Here is a 22,127-nt window from a genome sequence, read left to right on the forward strand (position 1 = left end):
GTAGAAGTAGTAGTAGTAATAGTAGTAGCAGTAGAAGTAGTTGTTGTACTAGTAGAATGTAGGTGGATGATTTCAATTAGAAAACCTTACGTTGATGGCGATTTCATACGAAAATGATGACACCCTTGGAACTATGAATGCTGGTTATGATTATTTGAGTGACGACGACGATAATAATGATAATGATTGTAATTATGGTTGCGATATATACAATGATATAGATATGTTTGCATGTATGTGTGTGTCTGTGTGTGTGCGTGTGTGTATGTGTGTGTGCGTGTGTAAAACAGAACAAAACGTTTTAAACATTATTTTATATTCTTAGCTGTCCAAATATTTTTTCAACTTTACAGCTTAACTAACAAACTAATGTCACAATGAAACTAATCCAACTAAATTCTTAAAAATCATTTTATTGAAACTAATTTCAAACACAAAATTAATGTAGGCATCATTGATAAAAACTGTTTCATACAGTTATTCATTTGTATTATTGTTTGTATCATTGTGTATATAGTTCGATACCAAATACACAACTGCATTTTAATTTCCTCTGTGATTGTGGTATTTTACACGAAGATACCATTTACTTTGGTGTGAACGGTGGAATACCGCATGTCTTGCCCATCCACATTTTGTTGGGCTTCGGATACCCGTCTAGTACCTTTCTAGATGCAGGGTCGTATTTGTAGTACCTGCAATGATAGAACGTATTAATTAGGTTGTATATTACAAATGAGAACAACCCATCAGCAACACTGATGCCATTTATAACAACACCAAACAACAAATAATAGCAACACATGGAAGAACGCAACAACAACAACAACAACAACAACAACATCGTAAATAACTCAACAATCACCTCTACAATTCTACATGAACACAGCAAAATGCACAACAAACTGCACAGCCAGCAAATGGCAAATCAACAACAACGACATACTGATTGCCGGAGAAGACATAAAGGAAAGGACTTGAAGAGAGACGTAGGATGCTGTTTAGTGGTGTGGGCAAGTTCGGGAAGACCTCTTGGATCGCTTTCGGAGTCACTCCAGCCGCAAGATCAAACGTCGACTCGTCGAATTGATACAAATAATTATCCTGTTCAGTGGGGGTGATGAAGATGATGATGGAGAAAAAGATGCAAATGACGATAACGAAAATTGAAACAGATGATTATTTGGGTGAGAGTAAGATTTAAAGATAAATAAACATTGCTTAAGTCATATCAAGAGCCAACCTTCAGCAAATAAATAGGCCCTGTATCAGTAGATGTGAAGGCAGCTTGAGGACTTGATGGGAATGCGGAACTGAGTTCGTTCTTGTGCACCAATAATTGAAATCCGTAATAAACCCAAACCTCTGAGCCTGGATTGTTATTTAGTATTAATTATATTCTCATAAAACTACAGAATGTTGCAAATTAAATAAACGTGTTTTGTCTATTATTAATATCTATATTCAAATATAATTTCAACGCAGACCTTTGAAAAAGTAAGTGTAGTAGGTTTTCCACGAGAAGACAGCAGCATCAACATCAGAAGGAGGTTTCTCGTACGCGGTGGAAATAAGAGCTGGAAAGCCCGGATCGACTCCGTAGTCACTGGCTCTCCACATCTTGTCACCGACGTAAAAATATATGCGCTGGTCATGAGCTGAAAATGTTGTTTTTTAAAATTAAATTTGAATTAACGTCATAATTGAACTTTAAACAGCAACAGAACTACATATCTATTCAAAACAGAAGTTAAGAACTATAAAGACAATCCAAAAACCAGGTACGAACTTTGAGCAACAGCCTTAACGACAAGATTGCAAGTCTCCGGATTGGATGGATCGGGAATGATGGAAGTCGTTGGATTGGGAGCTGGAGTGGTGGCTGGTTTTGTTGGTTGTGTTGAGGGCAGTGTTGATGGAGCCGTCGTTGATGTTGGATTATCTTGGGCTCTTCCACCTATCGATAAAATAACATTTTATTGGTTTGATCAAAAGATGTTTTATATAAATTATTATTCATTTTTCTTCTTTTTTTTTAAATTACGATAAATTAGTGAATAAATAGTTACCAACCATATAACGTTTGCGCTCCCAAAATATCGTCATATCTCAGCTTAAAATTTTCCTCATAGCCTGCATAATACGGAGCCATCAATGCGCCTTGAACATTTGAATGACCCAGTCCTGTGGACGATTTCAATTTTTTTAGAAAAAAATATAATAATAACAAAAACCCTAATTGGAACCAACCAATAGCATGCCCCAACTCATGGGCAGTAACAATTTTCAAATTGATGCCCTTGTTAACCCCATCCGTCCAATCTTCTTCGGCGTCATAATGAAGCTCCCCGTTTTCTGGAAAGTAGGCGTGCGCAAGTACGCCATCTGTCATGTTGATAACAATTGCAGTTTTGTTTTGAGTTAATTAATTTATTTATGAAGATTGTTTATTGCCAATTTCTAGTTTAACTGAATGAAGTAAAATTACCAACAACCTCTAAAAATGAAAAAATAATCTGACTTGGCCCATCAAATGCATTTTCAGCACCATCTCCATGATTTCTAGTGGAAAATTTGAGGTTCAAATCAGCCTTCCCTGTTGTTTCCTGGAAATCGAGTGGGACTACCTGACTCCAGAGAGCAAAGGCATCTGTGATCGCTTGTCTCTGGGTACTCTCTGACATTCTGTCAGCATACCAAAAGTTCTGCATTTTCCATTTCAGTTGATTTTTGGTCCATTTGTAACCTAAAAAATTTAGCAATCGTACTGCTAAATAATTTGGTATTTAACTAATGACTAACTTTACCAAAATTGAAAATTCTGTTTATCATTCGTACAAAATTTGATAATTCAATGATAAATCATTTCTATATCTGCAAATCATTGAATTTCAGTCAATTGTATATGAAACCAAATCTTAACCAACCCCACTCTACCAACACTAGCCACCCTAACCCACCCGATCCACCCAACCTACCAGGGGTGTTATATCTTTTAGCTATTTCCCGTTTTTCATCATCACTTCCTTCGTCGCTAATGATGTCGGGAATTCCACATCTCGGAATCGTCATGGCGTGAATAGTTTCGGCGTTCAGTTTTCCAGTCTCTTCCAGATGATACATGTTCTGGAATTCTCTGCAAAAGTTAGTGTTGTTGAACTTGCGAGATGGTTATTTCATTGTGTGTGTGTGTGTGTGCGTGTATGAATGTGTGTGCAAATAAAATTGATGAGATAGTTTTATGTGTGTATGTGTGTGTGATAGATAGTTAGAGAGAGAAAGAGAGGAGAGAGAGAGAGGGAAGAAGAGAGGAAGAGAGGAGTGTGTGTACAGTGTGATTGGGCGTGCATATAAAATGCGACTTTAATTTTTTGTAAATGTTGATTTTCTTGACAAAAAAAATGTAATGGTATTAATTATAAAAATATCAAACTTTATTGCGTTGGTTTTAGTTTCTGAATCATACGCAACACCAGGTTCTGGCTCGGGCAAGTAACCAAATCTTTGTAAAAATTCCTGTCGATGTGTTTCCATTCAGTTTTTGCCATTTTTGATTAAGTCAAATAAGATTTTAACATCAGAAATGTTGCAACTAGTTAGTCTGCATCATTTAAAGAAGCGTTTAAGTTGTTTAACTAGTTGATTCAAATTTTTTAATCTCAAAACTGACAGTGATGTTTCTCCTCAATATCATTCTTTTCATAGATTTAGTAGCGTTATAGACTTATGAAATATTTAGAAGCCAAATTATTTCTAAACCAAGTAAAATATTTTCTTTACAAAGTTTATTTCAAATAAAAAAAGTTTTAAAAAAAATAAAAAGACGAGAATAAAAACGTTTTTTTATTAAAACAATAAATAACAAATTATATCAATAATAAAAAACATTAATAATATAAATAATAATAATTAAGATACCGTAGGGTAGACGGCATTTTCTCTTTTGGCTATCTCACTAAAATAATTCAATGAAAAAATTCAAATATCAATAACAATATTGTATTAACAATTACCAGATAAATACACACACATAATGCACACACAACACACACACACACGCACGCACGCACGCACGCACACACGCACACACACAAGCATACACAGCATACGCACAGGAAATAAAAATGTAAGTGATATGGGTGAAAAAAGTCGACACGCGATGCAGATACGGTCGGTTTTATTTATTTTTATTCGGCAGAGTAATAGCACATCTCTAGCGACTAAAATGTGTGTTGTGAATTTACCCAAAAAAACACCGTAGTTTGCATTGTTATCAAAAAACAGTTTTTAATGCAATATGTTATTATGAGACGTACAACTTAAAATGAGTTGTTTAATTAAACAAAAACTTTTGAGAAATTCATAACCATTTTTAAATATTGCTACCACATTAAAACAGATTTTCTTACTAGGTTATATATACACTGACCTACAAAAAAATCACAGACACAGACACACACATATATTTATGCATGACTTACCTATCGCCAGCATTATTTTCCTGAAACAAATAGGTTAAAATAGAATAAAAAAATTGTCGCAACAACTATACTCATACACACAAACAAACGCAAACACACAGAAATATTTATTACAAAATTTTAGTGAAAAATTCAAAAAATTACACGTCATTATGTTTACCATAGAATCTTTCTTGGTCATCCAAATCCATTTATGATGGTGCCTGTTAATGTGGTTGCAATAATTAAAAATGGTTAATACTTCCTCAAAAGATTTTTTTTTAATTGGTTAATTTATTTTACTTTGTAAGTCTTATAATAATATTAAAATTATAATAGTATAATAATATTAATATTAAAAACAGTCCTTTTTACCTTTTTTTGTTGTCAGTAGGTAAGTTAGGCTCTGAAATCTGTGAGATACAAATTTTGGTTTATTAAATTCATTGTTCAACCTTATCACTTATCATCGTCGTCTTCGTCGTCATACACACACACACACACACACACACACACACACACACACACACACACACACACACACACACACACACACACACACACACACACATATATATATACACACACACACACACACACACAAATGCACTTAGAGGCATTATGTTTACCAAAGTATCTTTCTTGGTCATCCAAATCCATTTATGATGGTGCCTGTAATGTAGTTGCATGAATTAAAAATGATTAATAATACTTCAAAGACTTTCTTCTTAATTTTAATTTTTTAATGAATTAATTTTTTTTTATTCAATTACGAATGGGTTTTTACCTTTTTTTGTTGTTGGTTGGTAAGTTGGGCTCTAGGTCCTGGGGTATATATTTCATCATCATACTATCATCATCGTCGTTTTCATCATTCTTTTCATAGATTTATTGGCCTTTTCTAAACACGCTACATGCGTATACGCACACATACACAAACACGAACAAATAAACAAACGAACGAACAAATACAAAAATAAATTACAAATGGGATGTTGAAAAACTAGAAAAATGCCCACAAGTACATAAGTTTTACCATTGTATCTTTCTTAGCCATCCAAATCCATTTATGATGGTGCCTGTTAATGTGTTTGCACTAATTAAATTTTATATTAATTAGTAAATTAATTTTATTTTTTAATCAAATTAAAAAAAATAAGGTTCAATTAATTTACCTTTTTTTGATGTCGGATGGAAAAAATGGCGGTGGATCCTGGGTGAAATAAAATTTTTCAATATTTTTTCATTATCATCGTCATCATTCCATCATATATCGTAATCTTCACGCTTATCATCATCTTCATCTCATCACCATCTCCATCATCACCTTTGTCATTTTAACAATTTACTATATTTAACATTTCAGCCAAATGAAAATTTCCAAACAACATAAAAAATGTTTAAACAACACAAGAATAACTGAAAGCAAAAACTGAATAAAATCACCTTATATTTTGTTCTGTCAGGAATGAAGTTCTTCTGTCTCGATAAACTACTTTCTGTCAAGCTGAAACCATTTGTCAAAAACATATTGTTATATTATTAGTTTGGTGTCAAGACGGTGTAATAGTTAGAGGCACCTGGCTCACTTTTGCAGTAAATGGGTTCGAACACTTAGCGTCTATTATACGCAATGTTCGACGCATTGGTTCACGCTTATTTGCATAAAACTGCGTATTGCTTGCAAATGAAACAATAAAAAACAATGGCAGTAAACATTACATTGAATTAATTTGAACTTTTAATTAAAAAAAAGAGAGAAAAAATAGCTCCAACGCATCAAGAAGCTCTCTCTTAAACTCCGGCTCTTCTGACTCGGGCAAATTTGACTCCATCACTTCTCGATCTTCACGAAAGTTTTCCTCACCCCGATAACTAACATCAAGTCCTTCCGAGAGATCTGATTCTCTTGAAGATGTCGCGAGCAGATTGCTAGCGTAACCCGATACGAGGACCGCAACTAACAAAAGCTCAGACAGGTACATTTTTATTTAAATTTAAAAACTAACTTCAACTAAAATTTCAACTACAATCCTATCTACGATATGAATATTGCACAAAAGTATTTCAATATTTTAAACAGGGAGATTGAACTATCTCCCAAATATTTCTAACTTGCCACAGTCAATTTATTACAGACACGCACAAGTAGATCGGATCGGCTAAATTCGAAAATCATTCAGACGATTTTCATCTTTGAATGAATGACACCGAAATAAAGTTTATAACTATATATATATATATATATATATATATATATATATATATATGGGTGAAAATAGTTGATTTGTCATTAGATACATATATGCACTATATATATATATATATATATATATACACTTATATATATATATATATATATATAAGTGTGTGTGTATGTGTGTGTGTGTGAATGTGTGTGGAGTGAGCGTGTTTGTGCGTGTGGGTGTGTTTGTGTGTGTAGGTTTAATTGTCAAACCCGTTTAATTTTTTCATGATCTCTAGCGTTGCATCCTTGAAGAACAAAAGTATTGTTCAATCCTAATTACCCGATTAAGATGACAAACTCTGAAAGAATATCAAAGAAACAATTGTCAAACAAATACTGTTACTGCTACTACTGCTAGTACTACCACTACTACCACTCCTACATTTTCTACTTCCATTACCATTATTAATAATACTACTGCATCTACCATTATTACTACTTCTTCACTACTACTACTGTTGCTTTTTTTACTACCACTACCACTACTACAACTATTGTTACTACTAATACTACTACAATACTGCTGCAGCTACTACTGCTACTGCTAAATCGATGATAACTATCAATTAATTATTTTATCCTGTTCAGTTTAATTGGTGTGAGTTTGAGTTTTGGCGCTGGCTAAAAGTTTATGCGGACCACATAACACTACATTGAATGAACTTCAAAGTAAACAAAAATTAGAAATAAAGCGACGATAAAGCTATTAATATTAACTAAAAATTATTCATAAGAGTAAAATTATTCATAACAATTTTACGGTCATAAAGTTTTAGCCAGCCATGTATTAGTTAATACAGAAGGTACTTCAAAAGTCCTCACAAGTGAGCCGTTAGGTTCCGGAAAGTCTCTTTTAGATGTTGAAGAATTAACACTGCTCTTAATTACGTATTTTTATTATTAATATTTGTTATTATCATACTTTTATTATGATTATTATTATTATTATTAATGTTATTGTTATAATTACAGATAATTTATTACCATGATAATTAATTTTGTAATTAATATTGTTGATGTGTTTACCATCACTTTTATTATCCTCATCACGTGATTATTTATTTAGTTTTGTAGTCCTCATCAACATCGTCTTCTTCATCATCATCATCGTCACACCATCATCATCATCGTTACACCATCATCATCATCATCGTCAGACCATCATCATCGTCGTCATCGTCATCATCATCATCGTGATGTTATTATCAACATTGACTTCATTTTCATCATATTTCACCATAACACAATGAGGTCATCGGCATCATCAGTCTTATTCTCATCACTTCACTTTCGTCGTCGTCATTTTAACAACAGAAGCCATCTTTTTATTTTCCGTATTTGATATATATTATCTTGGATCGACCGATTAGTTATCATTATGTATTAGTATAGTTCGACTTTTTTTAAATGTGGCGCTGATATGTTAATTTGTTGATATGTTGATGCTGGTATTTTGTTACTAGTTTCATGTAGCCCTTAATGACCTAATCATAAAAACGTAAAATTTGGTGATAGAAATCTCGAAGTTTTTGATATATAATATCTTCAATTGACCGAAAAGTTATCATTATTTATTATTGAACACGCATTCAATTATACTTAGAATGTGTTGATATAGTGAATTAAGCTGGTGGTTTGATACTAGATTTATATAATGTAATACCCAATCTCCTAAACACGAAAATGTACAATTTGGTATGGAAATCTCGAAGTTTTTTACATATAGTACCTTGAATCAGCCGAATAATTTCCACTGTGTATTACAATAGTTCGATATTTTTAGAATGTGGCACTTATATAATAAGCTAAGCTGGTAATTTGATACGATTGAAAAATTCAAATATTAATATTTTTATTTTATTTTAAACGCTACTTTGAAAGGAGTAGGATATAAAGTATTAGTATATATATAAAGAACATACTTATATGGGAAATCAGCCATTTATAACAGATAATACTATGCGTACAATGGAAACTCAAATATTTAGAATTATAACAATGAATATCATGAATTATCAGGCGTTCAAATTTTATTACATATATATGTATGCAAAATGATAGATTGCAGTGTTTTTTTTACGATAAATTAATATAACATTTTTATAAAATATAAATTTCAAAATTATATTAACGTTAATTAGAATGTATGAAACCGCTAAAAGAATTTAATAATATATTATAATAAAAAAATAAAAGCTCATACTATAAATAAAAATTATAAATCCTAGCGATTGAATAAAATATACATTTTCAAAGATCATAAAACTATTAAAGCTTACCTTTTACATGGTATACTACGATAATAAAGAATTTCCTATAATATATATATATATATATATATATATATATATATATATATATATATATATTATTGATGAAAATCACAGTATATATATATTATTGATAAAAATCACAGTATATATATATATATATATATATATATATATATATATATATATATATATATATATATATATATATATACATTAAAAGCTGCACTACAAGCATGTAAATGGTTGAATATAGGCTTGTTGAATAAACAACATAAATTCGATAAATTTTAATAAAATCTGTTTTTTTCTGGAAATTAAAGTTAATTAAACCAAATTACATTTAATAATTTCATTTTATTCGTAGTTCAATGTTTTTCCTCATGGTGAAAACCACACATTTCACATTTCCAAACTTTATTCAGCTTTGTCCTTTTCACCATCTTTATCACAATCCCCATCTTTTTCATTTTCGTCATTCTTCATCTTCTTCATAATCATTTGACCGTCCAAACCTGGGCCCAGGGACCCACCAAACACCTTTATTTACTTTGAACGACTTCCGGTTGTTCCTCGTACCTTGATCGATTAATTAATTTATGATTGACTGGTAGATGAATGAATGAATAAATAGATAATAAACAAATAAATAAAAATGGCCAACCATATAACGTCTGCGCTCCACGTATATCGTCATCTCTCAGCTTAAAATTTTTCTCATAGCCTGCATAATACGGAGCCATCAATGCGCCTTGAACATTTGAATGACCCAGTCCTGTAGAAGAATTCAATTTTTTTATTTTCAAATCGTTAATTTAGTTCATTGAATTCATTAAAATTACCATTTGTTACTTAATGCTTGAACTTGTTTCTTAAAATGAATAAAGAGAGAAATAGTAACAAAGTTAGAAAAAGATATAAAAATAAAAACCCCAGTTGGAACCAACCAATAGCATGCCCCAACTCATGGGCAGTAACAATTTTCAAATTGATGCCCTTGTTTACCCCGTCTGTCCAATCTTCTCTGGCGTCATAATGAAGTTCTCCATTTTCTGGAAAGAAGGCGTGCGCAAGTACTCCATCTGTGATGTTGACGATAATTGCAGTTTGGTTCTAAGTTTATTTATTTACGTAGTTTGTTTATTTGCAAATTTCTATTTAACTGAATGAAATAAAATTATTAATAGATACTAACGACCTCTATAAATGAAAAAATAATCTGACTTGGTCCATCAAATGCATTTCCTGGACCATCTCCATGATTTCCGTTGACAAATTTGAGGTTCAAATCAGCCTTCCCTGTTGTTTCCTGGAAATCGAGTGGGACTGCCTGACTCCAGAGAGCAAAGGCATCTGTTATCGCTCGTCTCTGGATGCTTTCTGGCATTCTGTCAGCATACCAAAAGTTCTGCAGTTTCCACTTCAGTTGGTTTTTCTTCCATTTGTAAGCTTTTCAACATAATGATCGGTTTTTTAAATAACTTGGCGCTGATCCATTGACAGAAATTGACAAATTTAAAATGACTGACTGATATAATGCACTTTAACAATCGTACAAAATTCGGTTATACTGTTATAAATTAATAATTCTTTCGCAAATCATTAAACATCTTTTAATCGTATGTAAAACCAAACCTTAGCCACTCCCAACTCTACCCACCCTACCAACCAGAGGCATCAAATCTTTTAGCTATTCCCCGTTTCTCATCATCACTTTCTTCGTCACTAATGATGTCGGGAATTCCACATCTTGGAATCGTCATGGCGTGAATCGTTTCGTCGTTCAGTTTTCCAGTCTCTTCCAAGTGATACATGTTCTGGAATTCTCTGCAAAAGTTAGTGTTGTTGAACTTGCGGAATGGTTTTCATTGTGCGTGTAATTAATTGGTTATGATCGGATGATTTTCAGTGTAAGTGTGAATAAATGTGGATGTGTGTCTTTGTATGTGTGTTTGAATGTGTGTGCATGAGAGAATTTTTAGTATATGGGTGAGAAAGAGAAAAAGAGTGTGTGTATGTTGTGTGGTTGGGGCGTGCATATGAAATGCGACAGTAACTTTTGCGTAAATGTTGATTTTTTTGATAAAAAAATGTAATGGTAATAATTATAAAAATGTCAAACTTTATTGCGTTGGTTTTAGTTTCTGAATCATACGCAACGCCAGGCTCTGGCTCGGGCAAGTAACCAAATCTTTGTAAAAATTCCTGCCAATATGTTTTCATTTCAACTTTTCTATTAAGTCAACTAAGATTTTAACACCGTAAATGTTAAAATTTTGTCTTTAATTTGTCTACGTTATTTAACGTATTAATTAAGTTGTTTAACTGGTTGATTCTTGTTTATTAATCTCAGAGCAATCGTTTATATGAGAGCGATGTTTCTCATTAAAATCATTTTTATCGTAGGTTTACTGGCGTTCTAAACTTATACAATATTTGGAAGCCAAATTATTTCTGAATTACGTAAAAATTTTTTTTGAAAAGTTTATACTAAAATAAAAGGTTTTAATACAACGAGAATAAAAAGTTTTTTATTGAAACAATAAATGACATATACTATTAATATGAAAAAATATTAAAATATAATTAAGAATAATAGAAATATTAATAATTATAATACCGTAGGGTAGACAGCATTATCTCTTTTAGTTATCTCACTAGAATAATGAAATTAAAAATTTGAAATAACAATATTATATTATATTTTAAGATCCGGGGTGGGCAAACTTTTTGCTGTGAGGGCCGCATTGAAAACTATTTTACCTTTGAAGGGCCGCATATGTTTTTCAAAAGCAAATTTTTTCGACCCGTTGATCGTTGATCGGGGGAGAAACTTTTATTTTTTAAAGTATTTTGTTCGTAAAGTCTGGCTGAAGACTTTTTATTTGTCGAACAAGGCCTTGCGGGCCGCATAAAATGGTTTCATGGACCGCATTCGGCCCACAGGCCATAGTTTGCCCACCCTTGTATTAGATAATTACACACACTCACTCTCACACACACACACACACACACACACAAATATATTTACATATGACTTACCTATCACCAACGTTATTTTCCTGAAAAAAAAGAAAAAAATTGAAATAGAATAAAAAGAACCAAATACACATAAACACATTTGCACACACACATATATTTATTCACACACACACACACACACACACACACACACACACACACACACACACACACACACACGCAGTTTTACGTAAATGCATTATTATGTTTACCAAAGTATCTTTCTTTGTCATCCAAATCCATTTATGATGGTGCCTTTTAAAGTGGTTGCATTAATTAAAAATGATTGACAACATCTCAAAAGTTTTTTTCTAATTTGAAAATTTTGTTTTAATTTTAAATTGAAATTTAAAAAAAATATATTGAATCAAAAATTGTTTTTTTACCTTTTTTTGTTCGCGGTCGGCAAGTTTGGCTCTGAATCCTGCGTGATATAAATCTTTTTAATTAATTTGATCATCACCCTTTTTGTCATTGTCATTGTCGTCGTCACACACACACACAAACACACACACACAAACAAACACACATACGCACACACACAAATGCACATAGAGGCATTTTGTTTACCATAGTATCTTTCTTAGTCATCCAAATCCATTTGTGATGGTGCCTGTTAATGTGTTTGCATTAGTTAAAAATGATTTAAGATTCCGAATACTAATCATTGAATAAATTTTAAAAAAATTATTAATAATTAAAAATAGTTTTTTTTACCTTTTTTGGTTGTCGGTTGGTATGTTTGGCTCTGAATCCTGTGGGATATAAATTTTTTTAAATAATTTGATCATCATTCTCTTCATCATTGTCATCGTTGTCGTCACACACACACACACGCAAACACACACACACAAACAAACACACATGCGCACACACACAAATGCACACAGAGGCGTTATGTTTACCATAGTATCTTTCTTAGTCATCCAAATCCATTTATGATGGTGCCTTGTAATATGGTTCCATTAGTTAAAAATGATATAGAATTCTTTATTCTTATCATTAAATGAATTTTTTTTAATTATTAATATATAAAAATAGTTTTTTTTACCTTTTTTGGTTGTCGGTTGGTATGTTTGGCTCTGAATCCTGTGGGATATACATTTTTTTAAAATAATTTGATCATCATTCTCTTTATCATTGTCATCGTTGTCGTCACACACACACAAACACACGCACACAAATGCACACAGAGACGTTATGTTTACCATAGTATCTTTCTTGGTCATCCAAATCCATTTATGATGGTGCCTTGTAATGTGGTTCCATTAGTTAAAAATGATTTAAGATTCCTAATTCTTATCATTGAATAAATTTAAAAAAAATTATTAATAATTAAAAATAGTTTTTTTTTACCTTTTTTTGTTGTCGGTCGGCAAGTTTGGCTCTGAATCCTGTGGGACAAAAATTTTTTAAAATTAATTTCATCACCATCCTCATCATAGTCATCGTCGCTCTTATTACACACAAACCCCACACACATACACACACGCGCGCGTACACACGTAGAGGTATTATGTTTACCATAGTATCTTTCTTAGTCATCCAAATCCATTTATGATGGTGCCTGTAATGTAATTGCATTAATTAAAAAGGCTTTATTCAATTTTTTCTTAAATAAGTTTAAAAAATGATTTCAAATTAATTTACCTTTTTTTTAAGCCGTGTGGAAAGAATGGCGGTGGATTCTGCGTAGAATAAAATTTTGCAATATTTTTTTTTTATCATTATCCTTAATGTCGTCGTTGTCATCATCATCTTCTTCATCATCATCAACATCTCATCATTTTCGTCTCATCACCATCTTCATCATAATTTTTGTCATTTTAACAATTTGTGATTTAACATTTCTGCCAAATGAAAATTTCAAACAACACTAAAAAACACGTTTAAATAAACACAAAAATAACTGAAAGCAAACGAAAGCAAAAACTGAAAATAATCACCTTATATTTTGTTCTGTCAGGAACAAAGTTCTTCTGTCTCGATAAACTACTTTCTGTCAAGCTGAAACCATTTATCAAAAACATATTGTTATATTATTAGTTTGGTGTCAAGACGGTGTAATAGTTAGAGGCACCTGGCTCACTTTTGCAATAAGTGGGTTCGAACACTTAGCGTCTATTATACGCAATGTTCGACGCATTGGCTCACGCTTATTTGCATAAAACTGCGTATTGCTTGCAAATGAAACAATAAAAAACAATGGCAGTAAACATTACATTGAATTAATTTGAACTTTTAATTAAAAAAAAGAGAGAAAAAATAGCTCCAACGCATCAAGAAGCTCTCTCTTAAACTCCGGCTCTTCTGACTTGGGTAAATTTGACTCCAACACTTCTCGATCTTCACGAAAGTTTTCCTCACCTCGATCACTAACATCAAGTCCTTCCGAGAGATCTGATTCTCTTGAAGATGTCGCGAGCAGATTGCCAGCGTAGCCCGATACGAGGACCGCAACTAACAAAAGCTCAGACAGGTACATTTTTATTTAAATTTAAAAACTAACTTCAACTAAAATTTCAACTACAATCCTATCTACGATATGAATATTGCACAAAAGTATTTCAATATTTTAAACAGGGAGATTGAACTATCTCCCAAATATTTCTAACTTGCCACAGTCAATTTATTACAGACACGCACAAGTAGATCGGATCGGCTAAATTCGAAAATCATTCAGACGATTTTCATCTTTGAATGAATGACACCGAAATAAAGTTTATAACTATATATATATATATATATATATATATATATGTGTGTGTGTGTGTGTGTGTGTATGTGTGTGTGTGTGAATGTGTGTGTGTTTGTGTGTGTAGTGTTTAAGTTTATACATGTTTGATGAACAGTAATTAAGTGTCTAAATATATATTTTTAATTGTCTAACACGTTTAATTTTTCACAATCTATTGATCAGTCTTTAGCGTTGCATCCTTAAAGAACAAAGGCATCGACCAATCCTAATTACAATCCATGCAACTTTGAATCAAGCGGCTAAGATGACAAACTCTGGAAGAAAACATAAGAAGTAACAAACAAACAAATACCGTTACTACTACTGCTACTGCTGTTGCTGCTGCTAGTACTAATATTCTACTACTACTACCACTACTACTACTACTACTACTACTACTACTACTACTACTACTACTACTACTACTACCTACTACTACTAATACTACCACTGCTACTACTACTACTCTTATTACTACTACTACTACCACTACTACTACTACTACCTACTACTACTACTAATACTACTACTGCTACTACTTCTCTTCTTAACTACTCTTATTACTACTACTACTACTAATGCTGCTGCTGCTGCTGCTGCTACTATTGCTGCTGCTACTACTACTGCTGCTACTACTACTGCTACTACTACTACTACTACTACTGTTACTAAATAGACGGTAATCATCAATTAGTTATTTTATCCTGTTTAGTTTAATTAGTTCGAGTTCGGGTTTTTTGTTGGCTTAAAGTTTACGCGGAGCATACAACACCATATCGAATCAACAATTCATTTCAAAGTAAGCAAAAACTAAAATTAAAATGTTTACAAAGCCAATAACAACTGCTAAAACATCATTTATTAGAGAAAAATTATTCATAACAATTTTTACACCGAAAGTTTTAGCCACCAGTGTACTGGCTAATACAGAAAGTACTTCAAAAGCCCTCACAAGTGAGTCTTTATTTAGTTCCGTGAAGTCTCCTTTTACGTTTAACACTGCTCTTATTTACGTATTATTATTATTATTGTTTTAATTATGAGATTTATTTATTTTTGTTATTATTATGATTAGGAATAAAATTTTTATTTGTTAGTTATTAATTTATCACCATGATCATCATCATAAATACTGTAATTAATATTATGGATGTGGTGGACTGGCAGGTTATCACCATGAAAGTTTCCACAAACATTGTTATCATTTTCACCACCATCATCTTATCACGTGATTATCATAATTGTATAACTAGTCTTTTGTTAATCATCATCAACACAGTCAGTTTTTAATCCTTTCACTATTTAGACACGAATTGTTATCATTATGAACAATTAATTAATTTAATTATTTTTGAAAATGTGGAGCTGATATAGTGAATTAAGCTGGTAGTTAGTTAGCATCTTTACGTACGACTCATAAAAATGAATAATTTGCTAATGAACTAATGAGAATCCTGACGTCCTTGATGTATAACATTTTGGATCGACCGAATGATTTTCATTTTGTATGACCAAACAAGCACTGGCAGTTCGCTATTTTTTGGAATGTGGTGTTGATTAGATGAATAAAGTTGGTACTTTTTACTAGATTCATGTGGAACTCATTCTCGTAAGCGCGCCAAACTTTTAAAAAAAGAGATAAAAAAATTATTCTTATTAACTTAGAATTAACTAAGTAATATTAATAATATGATGTGTAGTACGTAATGATTATTGTGTTTATGTTTAACGAAATGAAAAAATTCACGTTACGTTATATTTAGTAGAAATGTGATTTTGGAGGAAGAAAATTTTCCTAGCCATGTCGTCTGCGTTGCCTCCAATCTAAGGATCATCTAATGATCTTTTATGATAAATTAATCAAACTTTTTTAATAACGCGATAACGTCGTTTCGCCGATATGATAACAAAAGATTTTTTTGTTTTGATATAGATTTGATTGATAAGATAACACACACACACATACGCACACGTAAGTGCACAAACACACACGCACACACATGCGTATTTATATAATTCAAATACAAACTATACGCGTTACAACACAAATCTCTATGATATTGCTTAGGCCTATTAACAAACTTACAGTGTATGTAATACATGGGATGAACACATCACACACACACATGTTGTGCGAGGTATTTTAAGCATTAAACCAACACTTTCAGCCTAGACTGTATAAATGCAAAAATACTTAATATAATATAATGCAATAATTTAACATGAGTCACTTCAAATAACAAGAAATTTATAAATAAATTGTTATGCTTCGTTCTGAGAGCTCACATCTTTGAAAGTTTCACCTTCAAACGTTCTATGACAATTTAATGACCATGATGAAAATTTGATGATGACGACGATGATGATGGTGACGACGACGATGATGGTGATCATGATGGCACTAAGGATGCTGATGATGAGTAGTAGGATGAAGATCACCGTTAAAATCGATAAAAAAGTAAAAATCTTTTTTAGGAAAAACCGTCGACTATCTAGATACGAGTCGAGATCATCAACCGAGTATGAACGAATATCGGATATCAAAACATGTTCAACGCTTGTTTTTAACTCGTTTGACGTGCAGTTTTTTGCTATATAAATAAGTTTTTTTACGTAATTATTTTCTCTCATCGCGGTTTTATTTCTGTGTTTTTGTGGATTTCTTCTTGTGTCAGATAATAATTGGAAGTTTTTTCAGTGCTCATTATCCATCATTAATGCCATCTATGGGCTTACCATACTATTATTATTATTATTATTGTTGTTGCTGTTGTTGTTGTTGTTGGTGGTGTTGTTGTTAATTTATCTATGAATGTTGCTACAATAATTGATGAAAAAAGTAAAAAATTGAAAATGTCGTCGTCTTTCATTGGATTCGAGTCGGGATCAACAACCCAATTAGAATAAATCTCAGGTACACAAAGATACGTGCTTTCATTATTGCTATTATTATAGTTGAGTTTATTATCTTTTTTATTTTTCTTCTTTTTCATCTTCTTCTTGTTATTATTCAATTTACAGTTGTTTGCTGCCCGTGATATTATTTCTTTGTCTGTTTTTTGTTTCACAATTTTCAAAAAAAAACTAAAAATAGTTTTTCTCGCATTTTTTTCAATAACATCATCATTACGTAAGGCGTGATTTTCTTTTCAAGTGCACTTTATGAAATCACCAAACAAACAAACAAACAAACAAACAAACAAACAAACAAACAAACGAATGAACGAACGAACGAAAGAATAAACAAACAAACAACTTGATTGAAAATCCCAATCTATCCATCCTGCCATCCATCCATCTTCACAAAGGCACAAAACAAATATGAGATCTTTTTATAATAAATACGTAAAAATATATGTTTGTACATTTTTGATGATCTGAAGATAAATGAAATCAAGTACGAATAATTACAATGTTGAGAGTTTGAACATCCGCACACAAAAAATCTCACACCCACACAAACACACACACACACAGACACACACACACACACACACATACACACACACACACATATATATATATATATATATATATATATAGATATACATATCCACACAAACACACACACACGCACATGAATACATAGAAAAGTTTAAATAAAACAACACGCACATATAATAATTTTGTATATCTATATATCAATTGCACAATGTGTAAAATATTTGTGAAATATACATGTGTGTGTGTGTGTGTGTTTGTGTGTGTGTGAGTGTGTGCGTGTGTGTGTGTAGTACGCCTGTGTAATGTATGTTATGTTTGTTGTATGTGGAAAAGCTAAATATGCGTAATAAACACTTTTGATATATTACAATGAATAAATAAATCATTAAAACTTAAAACCGAAGTTTATATATATATATATATATATATTTATACTATATAAATATATATATATATATATTACATAATATATATATAAATTATTATAAATATGTAAATTAATCGAACAAATTAAAATGACTAAAATCATTAAAATAAATTAAATTATCATCAACTATTAAAAATTTTCATTATAAATTTTCAAATAAAATGATTGAAAAGTTAAAAAATCCATTCACGATGCAGACTCAAGAAAGTGGGACGTAAAAAAGTTAAAATTAATTTCGCTGTTAAGAAACTGATTGTTACTATTGTTATTGATGTTATTATTGTTATTACTATTGTCGTTGTTGTTGAAGTTGTTGAAGTTAATGTTGTTGTTGTTGTTGTTGCTGATGTTGACGTCATCATTGCTGTAACTGCTGTTACTGCTGTTACTACCGCTATTGATGACGTTGTTGTTCATGATGATGTCATTGATGTTGTTATTGTTGTTGGCAATCCAATTAAAAATACTGCTATTGGCCGTGACATTAATAAGGTTTTCGTCTTTTAGAATGCTATCAAAGTTGATGTTATCACTGATATTCACGTTGCCGTTGTTGCTGCTATTGTTGAAATATATATTGCAGTTGTTAATGTCATTGTTAGTTGTATCGTAAAAAAAATTGTTGTTGTTGTTGTTGTTAATGATGTTGTTGTGGTGGTGGTTGTTGTTGTTAATGATGTTGTTGTTGTTGTTTGGGTTGTTGCTAATGATGAGAGGGTTAATGTCATCGGCGTTACGTGCTGCGTTAGTGCTATAAAGAGATGCAACTGATGTTGTTGTCGTCGTTGATGATGATGATGACGTTGGCGATGACGTCATCGTGCCGTGAAGAGGTTTCGTTTCGAATTGATTTATCGCTGGCAGTGATTGAATCTAGTTTCAGGAAAATTTATTATTGCTATTGTTATTACTAATATTATTATTATTATAATTATTACTATTGTTATTATTATTATTATTATTATTATTCACAATTGATACCTTTGTTTTTATTAGTCAGAGTAGCCCGAATATTCTTAACAATAATTTCAACTATATAAAATTAAGAACGTGTAGAAATGTGGTAGCAACTCGAGCAGCATCTGCAGCAGTAGAGATGGCTGCGGTAAAAATAGTAGCAGCAGCAGTAATAGTAGAAACAATAAAAAAAACACAAAGCAACAAAGATAATAAGAAGAATAAGAATAACAATTATAATAACAATAATTATTTATAGATATAGGTATCAGTAGAGAAGAAATGAACCACAGACAAAACATCCACTCAGCGACTTGTGTTCTAATTATAAATCACGTCTATGAGGCTGATGATAAAATGAAACGTATTAATAACATTTTTCTTCTATCTACCATTCGTCTGATCGTTTGATTGTTTGTTTGTTTTGAAATTATTATTATTATATATTTTTATTTTTATTATCGTTGTTTGTTTGGCAATTCATTCATTCGTTCGTTCGTTCGTTCGTTCGTTCGTTCGTTCGTTCGTTTATTTGTTTGTCTATTAATTCATTCAATCATTTATATATTCGTTCGTTCGTTCGTTCGTTTGTTCGTTCATTCATTCATTCATCACCCCTACTTACAATTCTCTTGGCATTAAGTACCACTTCGCTATAAAGGGGTGGTGGCTGGTGTGATTTGTTGATGAAATTTGATGACATCAATGATGACGATGACGTCATGGATGATGACGGTAATGATGATGACATTAATGATGACGATGATGGCAGTAAGGGTGATGATGATAATGATGACAGTGAATGAGTTTGTTGAAAAAAATCTTGAGAATTTTGGTAAGGGAGCATTAAGGGGTATTGTGGTTCAAGTTTGATTGGTTGATAGTGTGTTGTGGATGAGATGTTGTTGTTATTGTTGTTGCCGATGTTGTTGATGTTGATGACGTTGTTGTTGCTGCCACTAATGTTGCTGAAACTGATGCTGTTGCCGCTATTAATGTTGTTGAAGTTGCTATTGTTTAGAATTGTAGAGAATGAGATGTTGGTTAGCATTGAAATGTCATCAGCATTATCTTCAGTCTCCATTTTCGTGAAATCATTGTCGATTATAAAATTTTCGTCTGCGGCATAATCATTTTCAATGGTCATTTTATTGTCTACGGTGATACTACTGTCTATGCTTCCGTTGTTGTCAAATAAAAATTTCATATCCATGCTGTCGTCATCATCGTCGTTGTTGATGTTGATGTTGTTGTTGATGCTGATGTCATTATTTTCAAAGCAATTGCTGTTGTTTTGAGCGTTGAAAAATTCATTCTCGGTTGGAGAGAGTTCATTGAAGAAGAAATCTGTATACATGAATTGGTCGTCACTGTTGTTCTTGCTACTACTGTTCTCAGTATCATTGTTGATGTTATTGGTGTTATTGTTGTTAATGTTGTTGCTGTTGATGTTGTTGTTTATAATAGAATAGTTGTCCAATCGGTTGTAGAAGTTGTCCATGTTGCTATCGTAACTGTTGTCGTCGAGGTTGTTGTTGAAAAATCTGTAGTTCTCTAGATCAAAATTGTTTGTTAAGTTTGTCGCAATCTCATCAAAAATATTGTTGTTGTTGTTGTTGCTGCTGCTGTTGTTGTTGTTAGTGATATTATTGGTATTAATGTTATTGTTGTTGATGTTGTTGAGGATATTTGGGCTGTTGTTGTTAATAATGTTGATGTTATGTTGCATGGTGTTGCTCAAACTTCTTATATCTTTCTTGTTAGTGTTGTTAACCTCACCGGTCAGTAAACTAATTTTGTGGTTGCTGAAATTAATGTTACCATTCACGATTTTGGTATTGTTATTGATGTGGTTAGTAATATTAACGTTGTTGTTGTTATTGTTGTTTATAGTATTATTGATGTTGTTGTTGTTGTTGAACACGTGTTGTCTGGCTAGTGACAAGCGCTGTTGCATGTAGCACAACTCGATATGTACCTTCAACAATTCCTGTTGTTGTTTCAACCACAACAACTGTTTTATAGTCGATGTAATGTTGTTGTTGTTGTTGTGGTTGTGGTTGATGTTGTTGATGTTTTCATTGTTGTTGATGCTAGTGCTATTTACACCAACAGTGTTTAAAAACTTCAAATTGTTTATCACGTTGTTGGTAGCAACGCCAATCAGGCCAGACTGCAAAATCTGCAATCTAGATCCTTCCAAATTTTCGCCGAGTTTCCCGCTAATTTTTAAAATATCAGCTGATGAAAAGGATGGAATTTTGTGCGGCAATACACTAACATTAGTTTCACTTTCTATTTTAGGCAACTTGAAGACAGTTGTTGTTTGTTTGTAGGGTGTTGTTGCAGTTGGTGTTGTTGGTTGTAGAAAGAGTCGTTGTCTCAATGTCTTGTAACTACTCAACAAAATGTTTGCCACCGATCTGCACGCTGCTGCTGTTGTTGTTGTTGTTGTTGTTAATATTACTGAAGATAATGATGATGATAATGGTATCAGTGGTGGCAATGATGATGATGATGATGATGACAACGATGTTGATGAATGTGATAGCGATGATTGTGT

At 32.0% G+C, this 22,127-nt stretch overlaps 5 protein-coding genes across 5 annotated transcripts in view; all 5 read right to left on the reverse strand.

The window, feature by feature from the left end:
• Window positions 1–296: 296 nt before the first annotated feature.
• Window positions 297–4,679, reverse strand: HELRODRAFT_193602 (hypothetical protein). Its single transcript, XM_009028404.1, has 13 exons — window positions 4,642–4,679; window positions 4,482–4,501; window positions 3,919–3,955; window positions 3,434–3,516; window positions 2,979–3,136; window positions 2,522–2,746; window positions 2,251–2,385; window positions 2,074–2,184; window positions 1,790–1,957; window positions 1,488–1,658; window positions 1,244–1,371; window positions 947–1,104; window positions 297–695 (listed from the first exon to the last, which is right to left on the reverse strand). Exons 1-13 carry the CDS (start codon window positions 4,660–4,662, stop codon window positions 587–589), a joined length of 1,524 nt encoding a protein of 507 aa, XP_009026652.1. The 5' UTR covers window positions 4,663–4,679; the 3' UTR covers window positions 297–586.
• A 784-nt stretch (window positions 4,680–5,463) lies between these two features.
• On the reverse strand, window positions 5,464–6,445 carry HELRODRAFT_179588 (hypothetical protein; the record flags this gene model as incomplete). Its single annotated transcript, XM_009028405.1, has 4 exons — window positions 5,464–5,539; window positions 5,636–5,673; window positions 5,907–5,967; window positions 6,276–6,445. 4 exons carry the CDS (start codon window positions 6,443–6,445, stop codon window positions 5,464–5,466), a joined length of 345 nt encoding a protein of 114 aa, XP_009026653.1.
• A 2,108-nt stretch (window positions 6,446–8,553) lies between these two features.
• HELRODRAFT_193603 (hypothetical protein) lies at window positions 8,554–14,689 on the reverse strand. Its single transcript, XM_009028406.1, has 22 exons — window positions 14,276–14,689; window positions 13,946–14,006; window positions 13,650–13,687; window positions 13,524–13,566; window positions 13,356–13,393; window positions 13,208–13,250; window positions 13,051–13,088; window positions 12,905–12,947; window positions 12,717–12,754; window positions 12,570–12,612; window positions 12,386–12,423; window positions 12,212–12,254; window positions 12,021–12,040; window positions 11,599–11,635; window positions 11,101–11,183; window positions 10,648–10,805; window positions 10,203–10,427; window positions 9,926–10,060; window positions 9,643–9,753; window positions 9,156–9,557; window positions 9,081–9,096; window positions 8,554–9,059 (listed from the first exon to the last, which is right to left on the reverse strand). The coding sequence occupies exons 1-20, from the start codon at window positions 14,482–14,484 to the stop codon at window positions 9,454–9,456; spliced, it is 1,548 nt and encodes a 515-aa protein (XP_009026654.1). The 5' UTR covers window positions 14,485–14,689; the 3' UTR covers window positions 8,554–9,059; window positions 9,081–9,096; window positions 9,156–9,453.
• Window positions 14,690–18,793: 4,104 nt separating this feature from the next.
• Window positions 18,794–19,426, reverse strand: HELRODRAFT_179590 (hypothetical protein; the record flags this gene model as incomplete). Its single annotated transcript, XM_009028407.1, has 1 exon — window positions 18,794–19,426. One exon carries the CDS (start codon window positions 19,424–19,426, stop codon window positions 18,794–18,796), a length of 633 nt encoding a protein of 210 aa, XP_009026655.1.
• A 742-nt stretch (window positions 19,427–20,168) lies between these two features.
• Window positions 20,169–22,127, reverse strand: part of HELRODRAFT_179591 (hypothetical protein) — a gene marked incomplete at both ends in the record, with an annotated part of 3,243 nt that continues 1,284 nt past the window's right edge. Inside the window, one exon of the mRNA XM_009028408.1 lies at window positions 20,169–22,000. Coding sequence (XP_009026656.1) covers window positions 20,169–22,000 — 1,832 coding nt within the window. The remainder of the gene's footprint in view (window positions 22,001–22,127) is intronic.

Source organism: Helobdella robusta, assembly GCF_000326865.2.
Source record: "Helobdella robusta unplaced genomic scaffold HELROscaffold_55, whole genome shotgun sequence".
In the NCBI taxonomy this organism is placed as follows: Eukaryota; Metazoa; Annelida; class Clitellata; order Rhynchobdellida; family Glossiphoniidae; genus Helobdella; species Helobdella robusta.